This window comes from Aptenodytes patagonicus, chromosome 3 (genome assembly GCF_965638725.1).
Source record: "Aptenodytes patagonicus chromosome 3, bAptPat1.pri.cur, whole genome shotgun sequence".
In the NCBI taxonomy this organism is placed as follows: domain Eukaryota; kingdom Metazoa; phylum Chordata; class Aves; order Sphenisciformes; family Spheniscidae; genus Aptenodytes; species Aptenodytes patagonicus.
This window is the reverse complement of record NC_134951.1, coordinates 99,330,340-99,353,389: the sequence shown is the minus strand read 5'-3', so window position 1 is coordinate 99,353,389 and position 23,050 is coordinate 99,330,340. Positions and strand designations below refer to the sequence as shown.

Below are 23,050 nucleotides of genomic sequence, written 5' to 3'. Positions count from 1 at the left end.
AGTGTTTTAGCCTGGAGGTGCCTGGAGCGGTCAGGTTGGGGAGGCACCGAAAGCTTCAGCCTTGCTGCTGAGCTCTGGCTGGGGCCTTGTGGGGTTTCACATCTGGCTTGTGGGAGTGCTGCCTTTGGGGGTAGCTGATCCCCTTCCTTTAACTCAGCCTGTGCTGTAAAAAGGGTCCTGCTGAAATCCCCAGAGGGGATTTCAGTCGCTACCTCTCAGTCAGTAGCGTGAGGCTGCTTCTGGTTTCCCTGCATGTGTGTTTCCCTGCTCTCTGGTGGCTAGCAGTTGTGGGCCTCCTGCCCCTGTGGCCCCCTGGGCTGTCCGCCCCGTGCCACGCGGTGGGAAGGCGGTGGCAGTGGGACTCCATCGAGCAGAAGCCTGCAGTCGCAGCATGCTGCACAATAGCTACTTTGTGCAGTGCCCTGACCTCATCTGCCCACTGCGCTGCAGCTGTGCCCCTGCCCTGCGCCTTAACCCTCCGCAGGCTCTGCCTGCCTGAGCAGTGGTGGGGCAGGGGACAGGCATTGTTCGGCAGCCGGCTGGTGGGGAAGGCTGCTCCTCCTGGCCCAAACCTGGCTCTGGGGGCTTGTAGGGAGGGGGGTCAGGCAGGCTCCTTGCTCTCAAATGCCTTCTCAGGAGAGAAGGGCCATGGGGCTGTGCTTCCCCGGCCGGCTTGGCATGTGCACTGGGAGTGGCATTGGGCTGGAGCTCACACATTGGTGTTGCCTCTGCACCAGTGTCTGCTTCACCTCCCTGTCACAAGAAGCACCTTGTTGAGGCCCCTTCAGCTGTCTGCTTGTTGGGCCGTGGAGCTGCTTCACTGCAGCTTTTTTCTCTTTATAGACATCGCATCACTGGGCATGGTTTCTCCTTTTGCATCAGCCTTCTGCTATGACTTAGAGTACAGTTTCTCCTCACATTGTAATGTTTCTTCTTTCGGTTCTTTTTCTGAACAAACAAAGCAATATCATCAGTCTGTTTCTATATTTTCTGTGATAGACGTTCAAGATTGGTCTGCCTTGTTGTTCCTGGAAGACTCTGGACAACTGGGGAACTGGCTGGTAGGGTTAACAGCATGGAAGTAAAACAAGAGCTACAGAGCTGAGGAGACTTTTTCTTAAAACTTGGTCTGCTTAAAACTTTGTATCCTATCAAGAGCTTTGAGATGTCAACAAGTGACAGACACCTCTACACCTTCAGTCAAAGTGCACCAGTGCTTCTGTGGAGGGTCCTCAGCAAAACTAATGAAAGGCAGACTTCTGGCCTGCCTGATGTTCTTCTAAAAGTCTAGTCTTTGAGTCAAGTTACAGCACAGTTAGTGAATACAGACTTTTTCAAATTTTGAAGTCTTTTTCATTAAACAAGTGAAAATCCCTGGAAAATTCTTAAGTCGTAACAAGCTGATTGTGTATCAGTATGTAGCATTTGATGAAGTGTGCTGATTTATTGTAAATTAAATGATGAGTTAAGTTGAACTGAGAGTTCCTGTGCTCTCTGGCATGAAATAGGCTGAACTGGTTTGAAAAAACGGTAGTAGTTAAACTGCATCCAACTCTAGACAGGCCCTTAAGTTTAAAACTACAACCAGATAATAAAATTAAAAGAATAATAATAAAGATAATTAAAAAAAAAAACCCCACCAGTAGACAAAAGAGCTGTTGCTTTGTCCTATGGAGGTAGTGAAAACGAAACCATTCTAAAAATAGAACTGTGCATATAAAAAGCAGATGTAAGATGAAAGGTGTTTATTAATATACAAGCTGATATTTTGCATTGTACGCTGATTTAAGAGTTTGAACAAACTCTTAAATATTTGAAAATTAAGCTGTGATGCCTGCCTTTAAACTGTTCATTGCCAGAGTTTTAAATATTTATTTTTGAACTGCATTAGTGTGACATGAAATCTTCAAGAAGGATGAATTTACTATTCCTAGAATGACCTTGCATTAAGAATACCTATATTTTGTTTGTTAATATATATTACAATCATCTGCATGATGCAGTTTGTATGTAGTAGTTCCGGATACAGTAGCTTGTGTGCGTAAGCAAATACATGCGTGCAGCATTTACCATCTGGGTTAGTTCAGAACTGCTCAAGTCAGTGTTAGAGGACTTGGAGCGCTACTCCTTAATCAGAGATGTCTCCAGAAGCAAGGCTGGACTAGAGGGCTGTGCTCTGAGGGAAGCAGGGGTGGTGGTTCACCTCTGCTCTTAATGTGGTATTTTGATGTGGCAGTGATGTGCAGCAAAGCCACACGTGCCAGTTCGGGGGGGTGGGGTGGGGGTTCATTACCGCATGTCGTTCAGTAAATACGTAACCCTCTAAGTGATCATTTCCAGTCCCTCCAACTTTCTTTTGAATCCAGGATGGAGAGTCACTGGGTTATGAGCTGAGAGTATTTGTATAACAGGAGGTGAGATTGGTGGGAGGGTTCTTAGGCTGAACTGATTCTGCTGTTTTCTGGGAGTTTAACCCTAAAATGTTCCAATTCAGCCTTATTTTTAGAGTGAGGCATAACTCTTGTGCCCTCAAAAAGACTTTCCACATTTCTGTAGTCATGTCATTTCCTCCTTTTAAGTAGAAGCCACAGCAGATCATAAAATAAACTTTCCTTCATGCAAATAATAGTGCTCCTAAGCGGTAGGTTTCAGCGCTGATGCCAGCAGTTCTGTCAGAGACCAACAGGAGGGACTTTTTAATTGAAATAGGGAGGCTGAGCACAGATGCTGCCTCTTTTTCTTCCATTTCCTTTTCTGCAGGTGGAAGAAAGAGTCTCAGAAACCAAACCCTATGGTTTATTCCCAGCTCTGCTACTAATATTCTCCATGACCTTCTCTGCTCTTTTCCTTGACATAGCTCCCCAAAAATAACTTGAGGAAATAAAACTGCACTTCCAGATTGGCCTAGTAGTTAGGAATAATCCCAGGGTTACTAAACTGAACGTGTCATCTTTCTTACAGGCCATTCCCCCGGCTTTAGGCTACTGCAAGTCATGTAGCCAAATAAATGTTACTTCAGCTCTGCCTTGTATCTATGTAAATAGGAGTTAATGAGTTGCTGCATCTCACGGCTGGCTTGTGACGTGGAGGTCTCCAGAGGGAGGATGAGGAGAGGCTGTCGTGGAAAGTCCCCGGCTGTTGCTAGGCAGCACTGTGTTTTAGCTTCCCTGTCCAAAAGTCTGTGCTCAGGTTTGCCAAGGAAAGGGAAAACCGAGGGATGGAAAACCATACCAAGATGCTTGACTTACTTTTTGTAAAGCATGGCTTTACTGTGCTGGGTGCAGAGAGCATGTGGCTGCAAGTGAGGTGCAAGCAATTTGATTAAATAGAATAACATTTGATAACTGGCCTTCTATTTATTCATTCTCAGCTGCAGGATCATGTGGCTGGCTTGCTCACTCTCTCTCCCTCCCCCTGTTTTGTCTCTTATGGTGATCCTGGACCCTTGCAGTGAAGCTGGAAGAGTGTAGCACAAGTGGTCTTGCTCCACTTCCAGTCTAAGTGGAAGTAGGAAAACCCAGCAGTTCTAGAGAGCTTCCTCTGCTGAGGTTTATGCTCCAGTTTTACAGCCTGCAGATGAGGGGATGTCATGTTTTCATTTTACTACTAATTCCATCAAGAGGCACACCACAGATGACTATTGCGTAACAAAAAATGTTACGTAGGGCATCCTGCTCTTGCTGCACAATGCAACCTCTTTGAACTGCAGCAATAGTGCAAATAGTGGTAAGATCCTCATATGATTAAAGCTCACCACAACAGCACTGCTAAAAGAGCACCTCTGTTTTCTGCCAGAAGCGTAGGACTTGGGATACAGCTGAGCACTTGAATTCCTCTTGGTAAAGTCTGGGTGGTTGTCCATCCACCCACAGGCTAGTTCAAACTTTTCAGTCAGTCTTTGTCGTCTTCTGGTAATTGCTGTCTCTGTTGTTCCTCCCTATGCGTTTTAATAGAAGGCCAGGATAAGTAAATTTAAGGTCTTGCTGCCTCTGCTAATTTGTAGTTGGGAAATAATGTCTTTTGTTGCCCCCCAATGGAGTCGGGGGGGAACCTGTGGATGGGACCTCGCTAGGCATTGGACCCCACTGGATTGTACTGGAAGGTGTTGTACTTGCTCCCTGGCTGACAGAGTTGTGTTTAAAGATACTTTTCCCCTTTCAGCAGAGGATCCTGTGGTGCTACTGAGGCACTGTGGAATTTGGTGTCACAGCTTCCTTGGGGGTTCAGCCAAGTACCACCGTAAAGCTCAGCTTTACAGCAGCCTAGAGAAGCTGAGAGTCTCGCCTAAAGTGATGCAGCTTGTAGTCAACTGGGATGTGGCAGGGTATGTCCCACTGTAACAGCGCTTTTCCCCTAAAGGATGGGGCTCAAAATCCGGAGTCCTGATTCTCACTTTCATTGCTCAATCCTACTTTGTCGCGCACATTTTATCCCACCAGTGGGCTTGTGGCTTGAGCTATCTAGCTTACCCTTCCTCATCCCCACCAGCCAAAATTTCACAGCAGTCTAGAAGAAAAGCTTACGGAGAGACCAAAACTTTGCAAGACCTCACAACTCTTCACTTTGGCCTTCCCTGCACCCCTGGGGTTTCTCAGCCCCACCAAGTCCTCCCTCCTCCTCAGTCTTTTTCATTGTGTGGTTGCGAGGGGTCTTAAGAAAGGCAGTAACCTCACAGTAAATACCATCCTTACAATAACTGCCTTGCAGCCTGGCTGTGAATGGAGCCCCATGTTGTTTTATAGGAATTCCCAAAGAATTACTTGCTTAGTCAGACAGCACAGGCTCGGGTTAGTTCAGTTCAGCAGTTCCCTTTGCACAAACGAGGTAGGAGACAAAGACCTGTTGGGTCCTTTTAGGTTAGAAACCTTGGTGCTGCGCTGACATGGCAGCCTGTGCTGCCAGGTCACACCTGGGGGCAGAGGTATTGGGCATGGCTGCTGTTGAGCCCTTTGAATAACAAAGGCAACATTAGGATTCACCTGCAAAAGGATTAAGAGAAAAAGCTCAAAATCCTTGCAGCACCTCCCTTCTCCCCCATGCATGCTTGGGCAGTGAAATGTACTTTCCTCAGGCCCCAAACTATCCACATAAAAGTTTCAAGACTTGCTGCCGTGTCAGTCTCTTTTCCAGGCATGTAAGTGGGCTGTGAGTGTGCTGAGGGCTGGATTTTAGATCCAGGAGGCTGGCGTGCATGGAAATGGTGGGTGGATCTCCAGCCCCCTCTCCAAGCTTTGGGCACCTGTGTGGATTGGCACTGCAAAGACATGTTCACGGGTTGTAGAATGACAGAAGGTGGTGGAGGAGTGGGACTTCTCCCCCCGCCCCCCCAGCAGTACTTTCTACTGGAAAAATAATATATACTTTCACCTGAGCACTGTCTTCAGGTTTGGGTTTTTTTCTTCTGAGGTTTTTGAGTGGTGTTTGTGTATTTTGGGGTTTTTTTTTAAAGCTCTGAGTTTCCAAGGCTCTCTTTACTGTGTTGCTTTTATCTTGTCTTCTACTGGAAGAAGCAGGAAGACTACAAACAAAAGGAAAGAGAAAATAGAAAGGTCACACTATTTACCATCCATATTAGTAAGATGGTGGAATGTCTTTCCACAGGTCTTCTGTGTTAAGAACTTAATCTGAAAAATACTTCAGTTGCTTTGTTAAAGCGTGGGAGGGGGCAGGGGGAGTGTTTTCCCACACTTCACACAGCTTTCCAACTGGAGAAGGGTAGAAAATAGTCAGGAGCTAGGAAAATCTATTATTTTTTTCAAAAGCTGATGGAGAAGTTTCTGCCTGACATGCCTCCACCACCAAGTTTTTCACTGTGAAAAATGTAGTTGAAGTATTTTTTTAAGGAAAACCTGTTCTTTCTTGAAGCCTTGTTTTTCCACTTTTTTTTGGAAATTTTTTTGAGGGGAAAGAATGATTTTTATTCACTTGCCAACTTTCAAAGTGCTGCCTCAGAACTGGGATAGAGCTGCAACTCGCCTGTTTATTTCTGTTGTTACACAGAGTAATTGCTGTTCTAAGTCTATCCTGTTTGTTAAGTTGTGCGGTTCATATGTTATGACAGCTTTAATGGCCCTTACAATATATGGCGAAGGGATTTAGGGCTGTGGGCAGGTGCTTTTTTACCTTGTTTTTTAATTCTAAATAAACATAATGAAAATAACTGTTAAATAATGGGAACATCCACATTTACATTAAATAGACTATTTTTTTTCTTCATAGAAGGAAGATAAATTCACCTGCTTCAGGACAGAGTCTAACCACTAATTGACAGAAATTAGGAAGAAACTTCCTTTTAGGCAGTTGTTCTATCTTTCTCTGTGGAATTTCTTGTACTTTCTTTTGAAACCCAGGATATCGGCCACTGCCGAAGGACTCTGTGCAGGTTGAGTGAGACAGTCTCAGATTAGGTTGATTACTTGATGACCACATCTGGTAATTCTTAATCTTTCATATCTCACTTAACCATCTATCCATCTTGTTTGCTAATTAAATGTTGATGAAAAGAGACTCTCTACAACTTCCCGCTCTCTGTTCCCTCATGCTACTGCTACTAATCCCTGGATTCTACTTCTCTTTCAGAAGATGCTGCTCAAGAAGAATTGTGGAGCGAAGACTAGAGTTATTAAAATTCATGTAAGTTGCCCTTTTTTGGTGCAGTTCCTTCATCTTTCCACATATATCTAAATGTGGTGATTTTCTTTGAACACCTACGCCCAGAATGTTATTTCTGCAGGTTTCCTGTGGCTTGATCAGCTGCGTAACAAAAGTTGCTAGTCTGGAGTATAGAGTGTAGTTGCAATTTAGGTTAGGTGCTGATGAGGCTAATAATACATCGGCTTTTCCATTTTGGAGACTATCGGTTCAAAGCTTCCTTGGAGTGAAAGTCTACATCCTCTGCTATGAGCTCATACAGTTATGCATAGCTGTCCTGTAGGGTGTCATTTGGATCCTTGACCAAGGGAAGTGCTAATCTGAGGTAACAAGTGGTGTTCGGCAGGGGTGAGAAGTACTGGTAGATAGCTGCGGAAAAGGGACTATACCTGCATGGTGCACTGATGTCTGTAGAACTGTATGGGATGTGGGACTGGATGATGGCAGATGAGAGCTAGATTGCTTGGATGGCTTTGCAGCTGGGATGACACTGCAGTGTCTGAGCATCTCCCATTCTTGATTGCACACACGCCTAGCAGGGCTAGGTTTGCTCAACTCTCCTGCTTGTAGTTTGTGCTGCCTGCACCTCTGAGTCTGTCTCTAGTACCCCATCCCCTGACTCTTCAGCCAGCCCATCTCCTTTGTGGGTACCTTGGCTTTCTTTTGGTCAGTGCTGTATGGTGCTGTGGGAGATGTGTGCGTGACCTTGCACATTGTAGCCAAAACAAGTGCCTCAGTCCACTGAGCTCCATGTGATCCTCCGCATGTTTGCGATATACAGGCAAAACCAGGTCAGGGTGAAGAAAACAGATATTCTTTGTGATAAAGCTACTACTTTCACTGAGTAATTCTAGCCAGCAATGATGCCTTGTAAGAGGGATGAATGGCAGACCGGGATCCTTCAGGGTTTATGCTGTGCCCAGCAGGAAATGGGACTGAAGCTTTTGTCTACCCAGAAGTGCTACTGTTTATGGGCGTGCCGTTGGGTGCCGCTGCCCATCACTGCTTTATTTGAGAGGGGGAGAGCAGGTAGGGCTGGCTAGAGCTGGATGGTATTTCTCCAACTCCTCATATGCCTTCTGCCAGGGCACTTCAGTCTTGTCTTCCAGCAGCCCCACAATGACCTAATACTTCTGATTGCAACATTAATCCTGATCTGTTATGTATTCTCTTGTGCTCCTGCCTGGATTGTTTTCAGTGGAGCTGTCTCCTCCTATGCCCTGTGAGCTGTCCCCAGACTGTGCCTGTCCTTCAGACCTAGTAATAGTCTAATCCTGCCGCAATGTTTTAGTGCAACTTGTTTATCACCTTCCTTTATCCCTGCCCCATGTGCTTTTGCTGTTTTTTCTGGGTGTCCCTGGACTACAGCTATTTCCAGTGCTGCTTGGTGGCAGTCCCCCAGTCCCTGGGCTTTCAGCGACACCTCTGTGGGGTGGTTTCCCCTGACACCTTGAGCTGATTATTGTGGCTTACTCTTGTGCCCCTGGAGAATCTGAGAGGCAGAATTATCCCTTTGCTCCATACTGAGCCCATGTCAGCTCGTACTAAAATAAACAGCAGAAACTGAGAGCACACCCTTCTGACAGATGGCACAGAATCCACACTTCTCTGGCCAACCTTGCTGAGCTGGGACAGTGCATCTCCACCTGAGGCGCTTGTGTGGTTTCCATGACAATAGCATATGATACTTCACAGTCTCTTGTTGGTCTGTCGTAGTGGCAGAGCTGTTAGGTAAAGGAGCGTTTTTGTTTCCATTTTTTCAAATGATTGCGAGTGCCCACTTCTGTGTACCCAGCTTAGAAAGGAGGCAGCAGGTCCCTGGCAGAATACCTTGCCGAGGTGCCGCAGCTCTGGAAGCAGCTGAGAGAGGTCAATACCTCTGAAGGATGATGCTGTGCTCTCATCATATAAAAGGAAACCTCAATCCAGCCAGTAAGACATGCTTGGCACAGGGTTCCTTCTCAGCGTTGCCCAGCAGCAGGACAAGAGGTAATGGGCACAAGTTAAAACGCAGGAAATTCAGGTTGCCCAGAGAAATTGTGGAGTATCTGTCCATGGAGGTATTCAAAGCATGCCAGGACAGTCTTGGGCAACGTGCTCTTGGTGACCCTGCTCTGAGGAGGGGGGTTGAACTAGACTATCTCTAGAGGTGCCTGCCAACCTCAACCATTCTGTGATTTCTGGGTCTTGCCCAGCACTCAGTAATGGAGTCAGAGCACACCAGGGACCTTAGCTCACTTGGGAGGGCTATTCTGAGGCCCTACTGAATGTGACCTTTTGCAAAGGATGATAGCAGGAGGCAAGGTAAGAGTCTTGGTTCTCTGTTGCTGAGGGTCTGGTGATACAGGTTCAGTGTTGGGACTTTGCCATTCTGGTGAGGGTAGAAGAAATTAAGACAGATCTCTTATAGCAAATGGGTTGATGAGCTGTTACGGGAGGAACCAGGCAACTGTCTGCATGTCTGAACAGAAAACATCACCATGTGAACCAGTTTGCTTGTGTTGTTGTAGCCCTGAGAAGCCCTGATGCGCAAGTGCTCCTGTTTCAGCATAGGTAAAGAGCATGCAGTCTCTGAACTGAGGTGGGCAGCAACATCCAGGCAGCGTACAACTGGATGGAGATGCAGTGAGAGAACTGATCTGAGGAGCAGGCAGGCTACCTAATGGTTTATGTCAGGGTTTTGAAGCAAGGATTCCTGCATTCTCCCCCCACTTCTTCTGCTGAAAGCTTGAAGGAGAAGGGATTATGCTTATTCCCTCCTGTGCAAGGATGATGATGACAGTGACCCGCTGGTAACATCAATGAAGCATTTTCATCCTGTTCTTGCTGAGGACAATGTCTCATGTGGTTGTGAGATAATGCGTGCTTTTAAAAATACCCTTCTCCTGACTGATATTTGGTTGCCTTGACATCTTAGGGCTTTGCTGGCATGTCAGGATGCAAGGTGTTGCATCATCCCAGCTATGCTCTTCCTCTTCTGTTGGAAGTGTCTCCCATGGGAAGGTGAGATGGAGGGGCAGTGTCTTTGCCCTCTGGCACTGAAACACAGTTTTTCAGCCCTTGGAAATGTTCATGGTCCTTGGGAGTCTTTATCAAGCAGGTGACCCAGGCTGGGTTTTGCTTTTCCGTGTGCTGTTTTAACACTAAGGTGCCACCTTGTTGTCATTCCCTACACTTCAGCTTCCCATGGGCCAGCTCAAGTGGTGTTAGGCTACAGCCTTTCTGCTCGCTTCACACAGTTCTTGAGTGCGATGATGGGACAGTAATGTGACAAGTCTAAGAACCTAGACAGATTAAGGCAGAGAGATTAATAAACTTCCTGACTGAGCTGCTGCACATTTGTTTGAAATGTTTTCAGGAATAGCAGCTGTGAAAGGTCAGGGCCTACAGTGAAGAGAAAATAATATTAAAATCTCCCCTCTGTTCCTCCTCGGTAGAGGATAATGGAACAGGAGAATCAGCCCCTGTGGGCAGGTGAGCAGAGATAAATTGGAGGTGACAGCGTGTGTATGAAGTGTGGATTTGTGCATAAGATACATGTAGCGTAGCACGTGTCAGTGCAAGGTGTGGGGTAGGCGTGGGCCTACATGGGTGTTGCACAGTGAGGTGGGCAATGTGTGTGTGCAGACCTGGTCACTGGTGCCTTAGTGTCAGCCAGTGTGATGTCTGTAAGTGGAAGAAAGGTGCTAGGTGAGGATGAGAGGGGTGCACGCATGTGCATGGATATTTTAGCATCCAGAGCATGTTTGCGTGGTGCAGTTGGGTGTTGCATTGGAGACACTTCCTTAGCGCTGGAAGGAGGATGACTGTACGAGCATGTGCTCGCAGGGTGTAACTGCCTCTGCCCTGGACCAGGCTTGGTTGGCTGTAGCCAGCTCTGTATGCAGAGACCCATCTTCCAGAGTCTTTCTGTAATACCATAAGTCTTCAGTTCTCCAGGCCCTCTTGGGATGAGGGTTACAAGTCTGTCATCTAGTCCTATTCTTGTTCTTCCTTCACGAACTCCTACATGCAGTCTCTGAATGGGATCGGTGGAGCTGGGCTTATCTTAGCAGCAGTAGGTGGGTAGAAGACACAACTGGCAAGCCCCTGGGTATCTCGAGAGCTCTTGTTGGGGCAGGCAGAAAGGGAGTAAGGATTTCAAGGCCAATCTGATAACCTGGTTGATCAGAGAGATGTTTTCTGCTATGTAAAAATAAGATAAGAATTTTAAATAGGAACATAAACCTCTTGTGCTCTTGCCTTGATCTTATCAACATTGAGAATGCCCTCTGCTTGGACAGGGGCCAGATCCCTGGAATGACTTCCCTGTCTCTTATCTCTTGTGTCTGCATCCTAAAAGGCCACTGCAGAAACATGCTGGGTCTTCTAAAACAAGGGATCTTTACAGCTTGGAACTGAGCAGGAGATACGCTGGCCTGAGACTTCTTGGCACATGCCTGAGCTATTCACAAATGCAAGGCATGTTAGGTGACAGAGCAGTATTGGTGCAAACCTCAGGTTCTGGCTGCACAGCAAGAAGTAAAGATTTCTAAAAAAATCAGAAGACACTGTGTGTGTATACATACATATATGTTGCCCTTTGCATCACAGGCTCCCAAGCTGCTTTGCAAGCATTGCTAAATATAGCATCCCAGAAGCAGATAAATATCACAATTGCAATTTCAGAGTGAGTTAAACTGAGAAACCAGCAGAGAATGTGACTTGCCCGAAGAGAGACAGTGTTAGGAGAACTGAGTCTGGGCTTTGATCTTCAAATCACATTCCTTGAGCTGTGTCTTTATTCATACCATATCATGCAGTCTAAACAGTTCTGACATCTCGACAGCAGAGATCCCAAACTGCAGCTTGCTAACAGTTTGTCAAACCCTCCTGGTTGTCTTTAGTATGTGACTGAGTGCCTACACCCAAACCTGCCCTTTAGAAGCAACAAGAGAGACATCTCCCTGGCCAGTTGCATCCTTGGGTTACTTGCTGGGCAGAGGCCACTCATGGAGATTTTAGCACTCCAGTTCCCTAGGCGGGCTCTATGTCTCCTGTTGATGGGCACATCTCTGCTGAGCAAAATGGAGAAGGTCCTCTGCTAAGTGAGAGCATGAATATCCATTTGCTTATTGGGGAAACCAGTTCCCCCCATGCTCCTCCCAATCCAGACACTGAGCTGCCTGCTGAAGGTCTCTGTGCAGTGGTAGCTGGCCCTGGAGAGCCCCAGCCCTTGGTCTGAATAATTCTTAACAAAAGACTTTGTCCAGAGTTTCCTCAGTGTGGGGAAGGATCCAGTGTAGCCAAGGTGTGAATGCCTCTGTTAAAAACTATCCCAAATATCTGGCTCCAGACATTGTTTTATTTAGCATTGCTTTTATAGGATTTCATGGCAAAGGCTAACCAGCCTTCAGCCTGTCCACAGCAGCCAGAAGAGGGACTGTCATGTCTCTCTTCTGCTTCCTTAAAGAAAAGAATTTTTATTGCTGCCTGTTTTTCATAAATTCCTGCCATGTATGCCCTTGCACCCGCTAAATCATTTAAGTGCTTGCAGAATAGACATTGTGGAATAACCAAGAGCTCTGTAATCCAAACAGCACCATGAAAGTAGTGAGTGGCCGGTGAGTCAGGAGGCTGACATCCTGTTTTCAGCGCTGTCCTTGCTTTGTGGTCTGATATGGGTTGTGGATCTGGTTTAAGAACGGGGGGGTGAGGAGGGGTAGAAAGGAGGTTAGGACTGAGGTGCAGCCCAGTAACCAGCTGCTCCTTGGACAGCCCTGTGTGTTGGTGGTGGCTGTGGCTGGTGGCACTGTGGTTCAAGGGGCTGGGAAGTGGCAAGGCATGTTTCACAGAGCGGGGGACAGATTTGATGACTTTTAGGTCACACCTGAGTGATGGAGCAGAGAGAGAGGGGTGTAGGGGATGGCAGAGGGTCATAGTGGCTCTGCCATTGTTTCCTGGCAGAGCTTCAAGTCTAAGATGGCAGGTCAGGCATATCTTTTACCACTGCATCCAGGCCCACTGCAGTTGCTCACTGCTCCCCTTTGTTTGTGTGGCTGTGGGAACCTGGCACCCATTCCCTCTTCCAGTCCCCAGAGCTGTAATCCTCTTTTCTCACACACCTCTCCCATAATACACCCACTTCCTGCGCTTCGCTTCCATGGCTGGGGCGGTTTGTCCAGAGGCAAGTGCACTGTGTCAGCATGTGTGCACAGCCTGCTCATGCCAGGGTAATTAATACTCACTTTGCAGTTTTAATTTGAGTTCCCTTTAAGTTGAAAGCAGCGTGTTGCTCTGTGCCAGCTTGCCTGGCCAGAGGGAATCGGGTTGCCCTGGCCTCATGCAAACTGGAAGCTGCACATGCCCAAGTATGCACCACGTGCCGGCTCTGTGAGAAGCATGGTACCTGGAGTTCCTGGCCTGAAGGGAGGACGACTATGAGGGCAGCCAGCTGCGATCCCTCTGGAGGGAGGGAGGATGTTCCTGCCACACAGGGAGGGCTGGAAAGGGGAAGGTGGGGAGGAAAGAGAGGACAAGGTAGTGTCACTTGCGTACAGACCAAAACTGCTAAGGACTCTACTCGGATGTAGTTGAGAGGTTTAGGGCCAGATCATGCCTTGCCTCTGTCTGTGCTTGCTTGGAGCTCCTCTTGTGCCCACTCCTCCTCCTGCTCAGGCACACGCAGACCTTGTGGTGTGTGCAGGAACTGCTGCAGGTGTGTGCAGGGAAGTACAGGCCATTTTGTATCAGAAGGAGAGAAAGTGGGGACAAGACACAGCTCGCTAGTAGGGGGATGTGGGTTCATTTGCTTGTTCCTAAGAGATTTGTGTGGCCTTCAGAGCATGATCTTCACTGGGACCCTGGAGCGGTGAGTTCCCCAAGTTGGCCAGGGAGCACTGACATCCTGCCACTCTGAATGACCCATCTGTCCCTATTCATTGTGGAGCCTCCTTCCTTCAGATTGTCAGGCAGGCAAAATCAAAGCTTGCAGTCAGCTTTCTCAAAGACATGTGAGAGAGGAGAAGAAAGGCTTCTTCTGGTGTCAGCAAGGACCCATATCTGAAACTGGCCTATTTCTGCTTTTGGGCAAGTGACCAGCAAGCATCTGCTAGGCCCTTTGAAGTACCTTCCAAAAAAGTTCGGTGTTGTCTGTCTGGTGGCACCTCTCTAAGTCTGGTAGTTGCCATCTGACAACTCTGCACACACATTTGCAAATGTCTGATAGACTTTTTTAAAATTTTTTTTTTCCTTTCTAAGAGGAACAGTGATGTGTTTGTAAACTATTGAACTGGTCTTTGCAATGTGGTTGCATAGAAGGAAGTAGGTGTTAGGCAGCCTGATGTTGGTGGAGGAAGACAGGCCTTTCAGCCTTTTAGGGAAGGGTAACGGAGAACACAGGAAAAACAGTGCTAACTGCAAAGTTTTGTTCTTCCTTGTCAGAACAGTGTTTGGAGTTGGTCTTTTTTTCTTGGAGGAGAAGGGAGAAGAGTAGTCTTAAAACGAAGTTCTGCCATGGTGTATCTTTTAGCTATCCCCTGATATTAAACTGCATAAGAACCTGGGGATGGAGAAGAGACTTTCAGGAGGGAAGGGGTTTGCCTTTGAAAAGTTATTCTTTGAGTTGCTTCAGGTCTGTGACTGGACTAAATTGTCAGAGGCCCTATTGGAGTTAATGAAGAAGCAGTTAAATGTGAATTGCTGCTCCACTGGAGGAGCTGGTCCTGCTTGTCAGTGACTATTTCTTGAAGACTGCCTGAAGTGAGACTCTAATTGAAAGGAAATCACCTCTTATCAGAAGGTCGCAACACCTAGATGTTAATTAGTTCATCCTGGCTGCCTGGCTGTGGTGTATGTATTATACACAGGAAAAACTGAGGCACAGATGATGGAAAGTGGCTTGGTCAGGACCGTGTCCAGAATTACAGATGTAGCTAGGAGCAGGCCTGGGGGTCCCCTTCCCTTGCTCATAGCTGATCGTTTCACACATCGAAGTTGAAATGTCACCAGTTTCTTTTCTTACCACGTGGCAAGGGTGAGAAGAACAAGGGCAAAGTGGAATTAAAAGTGGTGTACCTGTAAATGCTCCACTGTGGAGTCAGCCAGCCTGTACTGTCTCTGTGCCCAGCCTGAATATCAGCACTACCTCTGGTTCTGTCCACTCCTGGGCAAGGCGGCTGTCTCATGAACAGGCAGCATCGCAGGCAGGCGTCTGTCTTTGCCAGGGCTCTTCTGGGGATTTATTCCTTTCCACACAGGGTGGTGGTGGGAATCGGATGTGCCTTTACAACTTGCAATTACATGGTGCCTTTCATCCCAAAGGACTTTTAACAAGTGGGTCTGCAGACTGCAAAGGGATCACTCACCCACCACTGAGAGGCATCCACCACTGGAAGGCAGCATCCTTTCAACAGAGCTCGGCAGTGTTTCCCAACTGCTGGGGTAGGAAAGAAGGGACTCCTGTACTGGATTGGCCCTGAGTAGGGGACGGGTTGGCAGAGTGCACAAGCTGATCCACTTTTTAATCCTGCCAGGATACTACAGCTCTTATGAAAGAGGACCAAAGAGTATTAAGCAGGGCTTAGTTTCGTATCACCCCTAGCACACCACTCCCTTCTAAGACATTGTTGTGTTAGGTAACTTCATTTCCCCCCTCCTGTGGGGATTGTCATTCCTACAGCTGAAAGCATGCTTGGAGCTGTGCTTGCCTTTGCTTTGTCCAAAGAAGAGAACCACACTTCTCTGGAATCATGAGTCCAAAATGATTTCACAATCTGCATTTGAGATATTTTCCCAGACTTCACAGGGGTAAGGGGTGGGTTTCTAGGGGGAATATGGGTTTGTATTAGTAGATTTATCCTTTTACCTGTTTATCTTCTTCCGATGCACTTTTTTCTTGCTGAAACGTACAATTATGTTACAGATGGATTTATGAAGCAGTTGCTCATTTCTGTTTTTTGAGGGCTGCTAATATGATTGAAATTCCGCATTTCTTCTGCAGTGTTTAATCTCACTGGTCGTCTTTGAGGCACCTGCATCCAGTTGCTATCTGTACCATCTTTAGGTGTGCTTCTTTGTTAATGTGTTTCAGATATGTTTCAAGCCTGGTTGCTTATTTACCACCTGTATTTAATGGTGATAAAGCAATTGGTGACCACAGTACAGGTTTGCAGGAGTGTATATGTAGGCGTGTGTATATGAGGGAAGAAGTGTGTATCTGGGTGCATGCTGACAAGCGTGTGTGACCGAGGCGGTCTGCGCATAGTTGCTTGAAATGTGTTAACACAAGCTAACTCCCTTAGGAGCTCATCTAAATCAAATGAGGCGTGCAATGAGGCAGCATGGTGTCTGTAGGTACTGAAACTACCTCCTGCTCCAGGCAGTTGTACAAGCAAGTGATGAGCTGTGCTCCCTTGGGCTGTCCACTGGATGCTGGTGGAGTTCAGGCCCTGCTTGGCTTGAGTTACGATGTGAGTGGACAAGATTTGTATGAGCGCGGACAGCTCTCCTTGTGATTTCCAAGTCAGGAGGAGGTCTCTGTGTGTGCATGGAGGGGTGTGGACAAGTGACCAGGGAAGGGCATGTGTACTGGGAAGAACCTGAGGCGTGTGAGAGCAGGTAAGTGTTGTGCAAGTGAGCATGGGTGTGTGTGACAGTGTGTATCTGAGTGTATGTGCCCTCCTGCTGGCAGCCGAGTGCTTGTATCTCAGGCTGTTCTCCAGCTGTGTAAATACATTGCTTAACAAATTGAGGGCCCTGGTTAATGATTGCCATTAGTGCAGGGCCCATATTAGGCTTCATTTTGTGTGAGTTACCCAGCTGCCCAAATGCCATTAGAGTGAACACACTAGCCTTTAATGTCAAATGTGGAGTGTTTGTGCTCCAGGAAGCCTCTGCAGGAGCTGGCCTGGGGTTGCTCAGCAGGGGCTGTCAGGCAGGTTTGTGGCAAGCTCTCCGGGGGCCTGCTGCAGTAGCAGCAACTCTAACAGCCTTCCTTAGTCGAACCAATGTTCCAGGCATCGTAGGCTGGTGCTGGGCACCCAAGGGGAAGGGCAGGCTGGCTAGGACACTTGCCCAGACTACAGGGAGGCAGCTGGCCCAAGCAACGGGGTGGGAGGAACATGTTTCCCTCTCTGGCAGCCGGCCCTGTCCATCTTCTTTCTGGGAATATATCTACAGAGCTTTGCTGTGTGTTACTCATCAGAGCCAGACCACCACATGCTGTGATCCCAAATGGTGTCGTGGACTAAGCCAGATCAGGCCTGGTCATCCCTAGAGCAGAATACGAGCTCCAAAGAAAACATGCTCTTCTGCAAGAAGAGAGTGGAGTGCTTTGGTGCTGGTGCTCTTTCGTTCCTCCAGCAAGGTCCCTAGCAGGGGTCCTGCCCTGTTAATCATGGAGTAGGTGTAAGATAGACCTGTACTGCTCAGGGTTATAGATGACTGCAGGTTGGTCAGGGTGTTCCTGTGAATGAGGGCAGTTGCATTAGTGCCTCTCCTGTTACTGCCTACAGTTGGACACAGGGCCCTTCTAACCCTGCCCTCACCTCCTGTTGTGGTGGCTGTGCTGTTGAAAGCCCGCCATCGTCTTGTGGCTGCTCGAGAGGTGTCATGATGAAGAGGCAGGACTGGGTGCAGTTTGAGCCTTACTTGCAGCTGCCTGACCACCTGTGAATCTCTGCATCCTCCTGTGTCTTCTCACGTCCCTGTCCTTCACCTCAGCCCTTGTTCTGTGCCTGTCTCCCTTGCTGTGCCCTGGGAAGGCTCTCTGCCCCACACGTTGGCCCCGGAAGAAAGCCCAGAGGGAAATCCGAGGGTGCCTTCTCACCCAAAGCCTGGTGAGTTTTGTGGATGACTTTCCTCTGTCCTCTGGACCCGTCTTTCCCCAGTCTCTTCTCCATCTGCCGTCCGCCAGAAATGAACTGATTCAGCTGCCCTCCCTAATCCTGTCTGGCATTTCAAAATGGAGGGGAATGCCAGGTTCTTTGTTCCTGTTCCCTCTTGGCACTGGCAGGGGACCTTCTCTGCTCTGGAGAAGGACAAATGGGCTAATTTATTCTGCCCCTTAGCTTTGAATAGGGGTTGCTATGTTACCCTCCAGCTCTGAGGCTTGCCAGAGCACACACCATATATAACCCCACAGCAGGTGCCTATTGAGTAAAGGCCCTTAAATCTGCCTCTCTTGTTTCTTATGCTGCTGGCCAAGGTGTCAGGGGGATGTAGTAGGGCATGATTTGCTGGCTGAAACTCCAGGTACAGCTGATGCCAAGCACCATGTTGGTATTTTCCATTTTCAAGTGCCCATCTTAATTTGCAGAGGAGGTACTAACTAGGCAGGAACATGCTGCCCACACTGGCTTTTAAAGAGGCCCTTTCTGACATTAAGGCTGCCCCATGGGTCCGAGCTGTGACCAAGATCCTGGAGGGAGAGGCTTCCAGATCCTGCTGCAGTGACTGCAGCACCTGGGGCCTGGCTTGGACACTTCTGTAGCTCTCTCTAATTTGGTATGACTGTTTGGGTAAGCCTGACCATTTGAGCAGCTTTCTGGGAAAAGTTGCATGTGCTCGTCCTGTGATGACAAGTTAAAAAGCAGCCAGGATAGAGGCAGGTGGCATCAAAACATCACCTTGCCGTGCTGGTACGCGGTTGCAGCTGTCTGGTAGACCTGATTTTGAAGTGCCAAAATGAACCTCTGCTTAGAGGAGACAGCAGAGTTGGTAATTGTTCCTAAAAAGCCTAATTCTTTGAGGAACTCGGTGCAGACTGAGCAAGGGAAGACATGGGTCTCACTAGGAAAGGCCTAGAAGAGGCAGCAGGGAGGCACGTAACACCAGAGCCCAGGCCAGATCTCTTCTCACTGGGCTTTTTCCAGCCTTCATGAAAACAATGGTAAAGCCCTTCCCAGCAGTGATGGGAATGAGGTGAGGGTGGGGGACATTTGCATGAGTTTCTGAGCTGCTATAAACTCTCCAGCATGTGGCACTTGGTAGCTCACACCTGTCCCTGGGGAATGAACTCTGAAGGAGAATGATTAAATACTCTGCTGGCCCGTAGAGCAGTGAGACCTCCTCTCCTGGCCAAAGAGCGTCTGTGAAGCAGCTGCCTCACTAGTGCTTCTGCTTGCTTAAGGAAAGAAACAAAATAAAGTTCCCGAGAGGTAAATGGAAAACACTTCCTACTTAACAGAGTGGAATCACGTCTTTGGCACCGTAATTCCTCTGGGATCTGCAGGTCCCAGCACAGCCTAGTGGGGAACAGCATTTCTGTCTTGTCACACAGCGCATGGAGTGCATGGGTATTTCTGGCCTCCTTACTCTGGGTCTGCTCTGACCGTGCTCTGAACACTGGGAGCAAAAGAGAGAATGGTCTTTGGCCGTGGTACAAACCAGGCTGTAAGGGCTTCAGGTGAGATCTTTTGCTCCGAGCATCTCCCAGCCATTCCTCATTGGACTGTGAAGTCTGGAGCCAAAACTCTGGAGAGTTTCAGCGTGTCTGGGACTTTATAGATTAAGAAAGGGTGATTTGTAAATCCTTACTGGAGAGCTGTTGAAAAACAAGACTGAAGAATGAGTCTTCAGAGATGACCTGGTTTATCTCCCTGCTCTAAAAGTGTAGTAGATCTTCCTTCAAGGCCAAGTGAATCTGAATTTGGCTTTTCCATGTTACATCTTCTGGCAGTGACGCTGTTCTGACTCTGGGACTCTGTTGTGGTTTAACCTCAGTTGGCAACTGAGTACCACAGACAGACTCTAAATGCGTTGTGGATGTCCTGTTTCACTTAGTGGCTACAGGTGCCATGGGTCCTGGTCATGTGGATCTCAGGAACCTCAGTCTTGGTGGGGGGATGGGGGTGGAGCACATGCTTTTCTCTTGAGGATTAGGAGCAGGGGAATGTGCAAAGCGCTTCACTGCTTATGTTGGTGCCATTTGCTGCAAGCATATGCATGACCACCCATTCAAGGAGGTGTAATTGTACCAAAGAGGGATGTGACAAAGCACTTGAGGCAAGAACTTCACTGTTGGCAGCTTATATGAGCACTGACTTTGTCCCTCTTTTTATTTCCCTGCAGAGCATCAATGGAGCCCGCCCACCACCCCACTTTGTGTATGATCCATCCACCTTTGCCTTCCGTTCCCTCAGCACCTTGAAGCCGCTGAGCCCGATAGCTCCAGTGGAAGAACCGTCATGTGCCTACTGAAGGAGTTTCTCCAAAAACCTCAGGAACTATCAACCAACCACCTGCCTGGCAGGGAGAAGGGGAGGTGGCAATGCCCACGGGGATGGGTGGGAGAAGAAGGGGACAATGACACATCTTTGCAATGCAGCCTCTCTGGCAGCAGTAAACATACGGCTTTGCAGCAGTGCCTGTTTTCATACCATCGCCATAACTGAATAGTGGCAAAGGGAGAAATTTTTGTCTTTCAGGGCAAAACAAACCAGTCAGGTCCACAAACTGCAAGGGCAGCCACCAAGGCAGTGTCAAACACAGGGATGATGGTAGTTGAAGATATCCCTGAGGGGTTCAGGGGCTAGTACGGCCTACATGGCAGCAGGGATGAGTGATCAGGGTGTGAAACCAAGTCCAGTCAGTTTCCCAAGAGTACCTGGGTCTACAATGCTTTGCTATAGATCTGACCCTTCTCCCACTCAGAAGTGATCTCAGGATTGGAGACAGAGGCTATACAGGGCTGCCTGCAAAGCAAGATCATCCCTCTCTGAGACTGTTACAATTGCATTCACTTCAAGCTCTCTTGAATGGAAGACCCTAGGAGAGGGAGTAACTGGCAAATCTAGCTGCATGTTCCAGCTGGTCTGCTGGCAACTTGGAGATAGCGTCTAAAATGGGGTTGAAAGGGGTTGTAGATCAGGGGTTAGAATAAAATTCTAGAATAGAGGGTCTGTGTTCAGCCATCCAAGGAAACACAGTGCCCACCCTCAGTCCTCTCAGCATCATCAGAGAGAAGAACTTGGGGAGGTGACTGTGTGCTCTTGGGTTTCCTCTCTGCTGAGGCTGTCCGTGTTCTGGGATGTGCAGCACTTCTCCGCAGCATTGTCCCAATACCCTGCTGCCCTCACATGATGCTGAAGGTAACTGGTATCACCAAACTCAAACAAATCTAAGGTCTCTGGCAGCTTTCTAGTCTCCTGTTTATGCTGGCTATTAAATTCTTGTAGACCTGCCTTGTACCAGTGGAACAAGTGTTCCCAGGTGTAGCATGGAGTGGGAGAAAGGTCTCTGTTTTGTGGCCACCTGTTAGTAGAAGAAACAGGAGGAGAGTTTGGGTGAAGCTGGGGGATGTTTTTCCATAGACAGTCCTAAGACAGTTAGGACCATGCTAGGCCTTGCTACCACTGGAGTTTGACTGGGATCTGGCCTTGAGGCATGTATGTGTTTTGTGCTACAAGGCAAGAGCTAATGGGACAAGCTCTCACCTGTCTTGGTGAGGCAGAGGAACAAGGCTTTTCCCCTTGCTGCACCTGGTAGAGAGAATAAAATCTTTGTCTAGGCATTCCCCAACTTGAGCCTGTATCTGGCTGGGTGCAAGGGGGACCGAGTAGTTTACTTCTTGTCTGGATCAAGAGGAGCAACTGTAAGTATATATATAAAATAATTTTTGTTTTTAAATCTGCTCCAGTGTGGAGGTCTTTGATGCCACTCTTTGGATGAGACCAATGGTCAGTCCAGCTGCCAGTAGGAGGCCACACAGTGAACCAGCATTCACTGGTGCTTTCTGGGCCCTTCATTCAGACCGTTGGGGAAAGCCCAAAGGCCCTCTAGGCCTGGGGACCCAAATCCCCCACCCCTGCCTTCCTCCCTCCCCAACCTCCTCTCACTCCGGCAGGCAGAGCAGCTGGGCAAGGTGGTGAGGGGATGTCTGTCCTGATGCTGTCCCAGCTCTGCCTGCTGTTTGGCTCCAGACTGTCCCAGCTGGGCCACCCCCTGCACCAGTACCATGTCCAAGGGGTCGCTTGGGTTTGCTGGTGAGGTGCCTCTGGCAGAGCATCGTGGTTCCCTGCAAGAATTCCCTTCTTCCAACAGAGGCCGATTCCTCTGCTGATTCCTCCTGCCCCTGTAGAGACCCTGCTTATCTTGTCTTGATGGCACACTTCAGCTTTTTAACTGCTGCCAGATCAAGCTGACCAGTGCAGGACAGGAAGCGTCGCCCCTTCGGACCAAACCCCTGTGCTCAGGAGAAGGGACAGCTGTAGCCTGGTACCTGTCTGAAGAGGCATGTTCCCTGTGGAGATGGCTGGGGCGGCAGCTCCCGTGTGGTTCTGCGTCCCCAGGCTTTGCTCAGCAAGAGCTGCTGAGGTGCTTGGCCCTAGAGACATGTTTCTGCCAGCCCAAGGGTACGACAGGCTGCCTTCCCCCAGGTGGGAGCGGGGAACGGGGATGTCCTGCCAATATTGTTGCCTTTTAGTACTTTTGTAACTTTTCTGTCTTTTCTTTTTCAATCAGAAGGAAAAATAAAAAAAAAAACCCAACAAAACAACGAAATAAAGCATAACAGCTGTTCTATTCAAACCTCTGGTGGGTCTCGTGTTTGCGGGCAGTGGGTGTTTGTGGGCAGGGGTGTAGGAGGGGATGGAGCAGAGCAAGGTATAACACAGCACTCCCAAATCCCAAGCCACGTCTGCAAGAGAATGGCTTTAAAAACAAACTAGCAAAAGCTTTTCTGAAATGAACGTCAGGTTCTTTGAACTAAGAGGAGCTCCCTATGCAGCTGCTCCCTTTGAGGCTAGGCCTGGTATGGTATACTGGCCCTCACTGGTGCTCCTCCCACCAAGAAGGTGCTTTAGCTTTTGAGTGACCTGCCTATTGCTTGGGGGTTGAACATGTCCTGGCTGCAGGTCTCCATCCCCCAAAACAGAAGGGTGGATGACCACACAGCTGGTCTTCAGCTCATAATTTTAGCCTCAGTAAGTCTTACACCTTCTATCCCAAGTTTCTCAGCAGCCCTTTTGCTCACACCCAGAGCACTCATGCTCCTCTCCTCAATAGCGTAACAGCTCACCCCTTTCTCTGGATCTTGCTCTAAAAACCTCATCTCAGGTACTTGTAATGTGCATTCCCCACCCCTTGCTATCTCCTTGAGCTAATTCCTGTCTCTCCCCCACACTCCTAGCTCTCTATCTATCTTAACCAGCATCTCACAAGGCTATTACCTAGGTCCTCTTTTCCAAGGCCCCCTAAATTCCCTTAGCGGTCCTACTCGGACCCATTCCCATGAGGCCTTTTCTGCTCTTCCCTCTAAGCTCTGATCTCCTCTAGGCTTCTTGCCATCTCTCTTATCTTGAAATCCTTCCCCTCTCTGTCGGCTGCAGCTCATTGTTAATTGGCCTTGGCTCGTTTTCCAAGGGTTGTAAGGTGGACTTGCTGGCTCCCCCGAGCCCTTTGCTCTCGAACCTCCCGTACA

The 23,050-nt window shown here is 48.3% G+C and overlaps 1 protein-coding gene across 2 annotated transcripts in view; it reads left to right on the top strand.

Annotated features, from left to right (window-relative positions):
- The window catches only part of LOC143158442 (uncharacterized), a 59,652-nt gene extending 37,494 nt beyond the window's left edge, over nucleotides 1–22,158 (top strand). Inside the window, exons 4-5 of one of the 2 annotated variants that reach the window (XM_076334391.1) lie at nucleotides 6,580–6,633; nucleotides 19,702–22,158. In XM_076334391.1, coding sequence (XP_076190506.1) covers nucleotides 6,580–6,633; nucleotides 19,702–19,830 — 183 coding nt within the window. In that variant the 3' untranslated portion in view covers nucleotides 19,831–22,158. The remainder of the gene's footprint in view (nucleotides 1–6,579; nucleotides 6,634–19,701) is intronic. The other variant, XM_076334392.1, reaches the window with a different exon arrangement.
- Nucleotides 22,159–23,050: the final 892 nt, after the last annotated feature.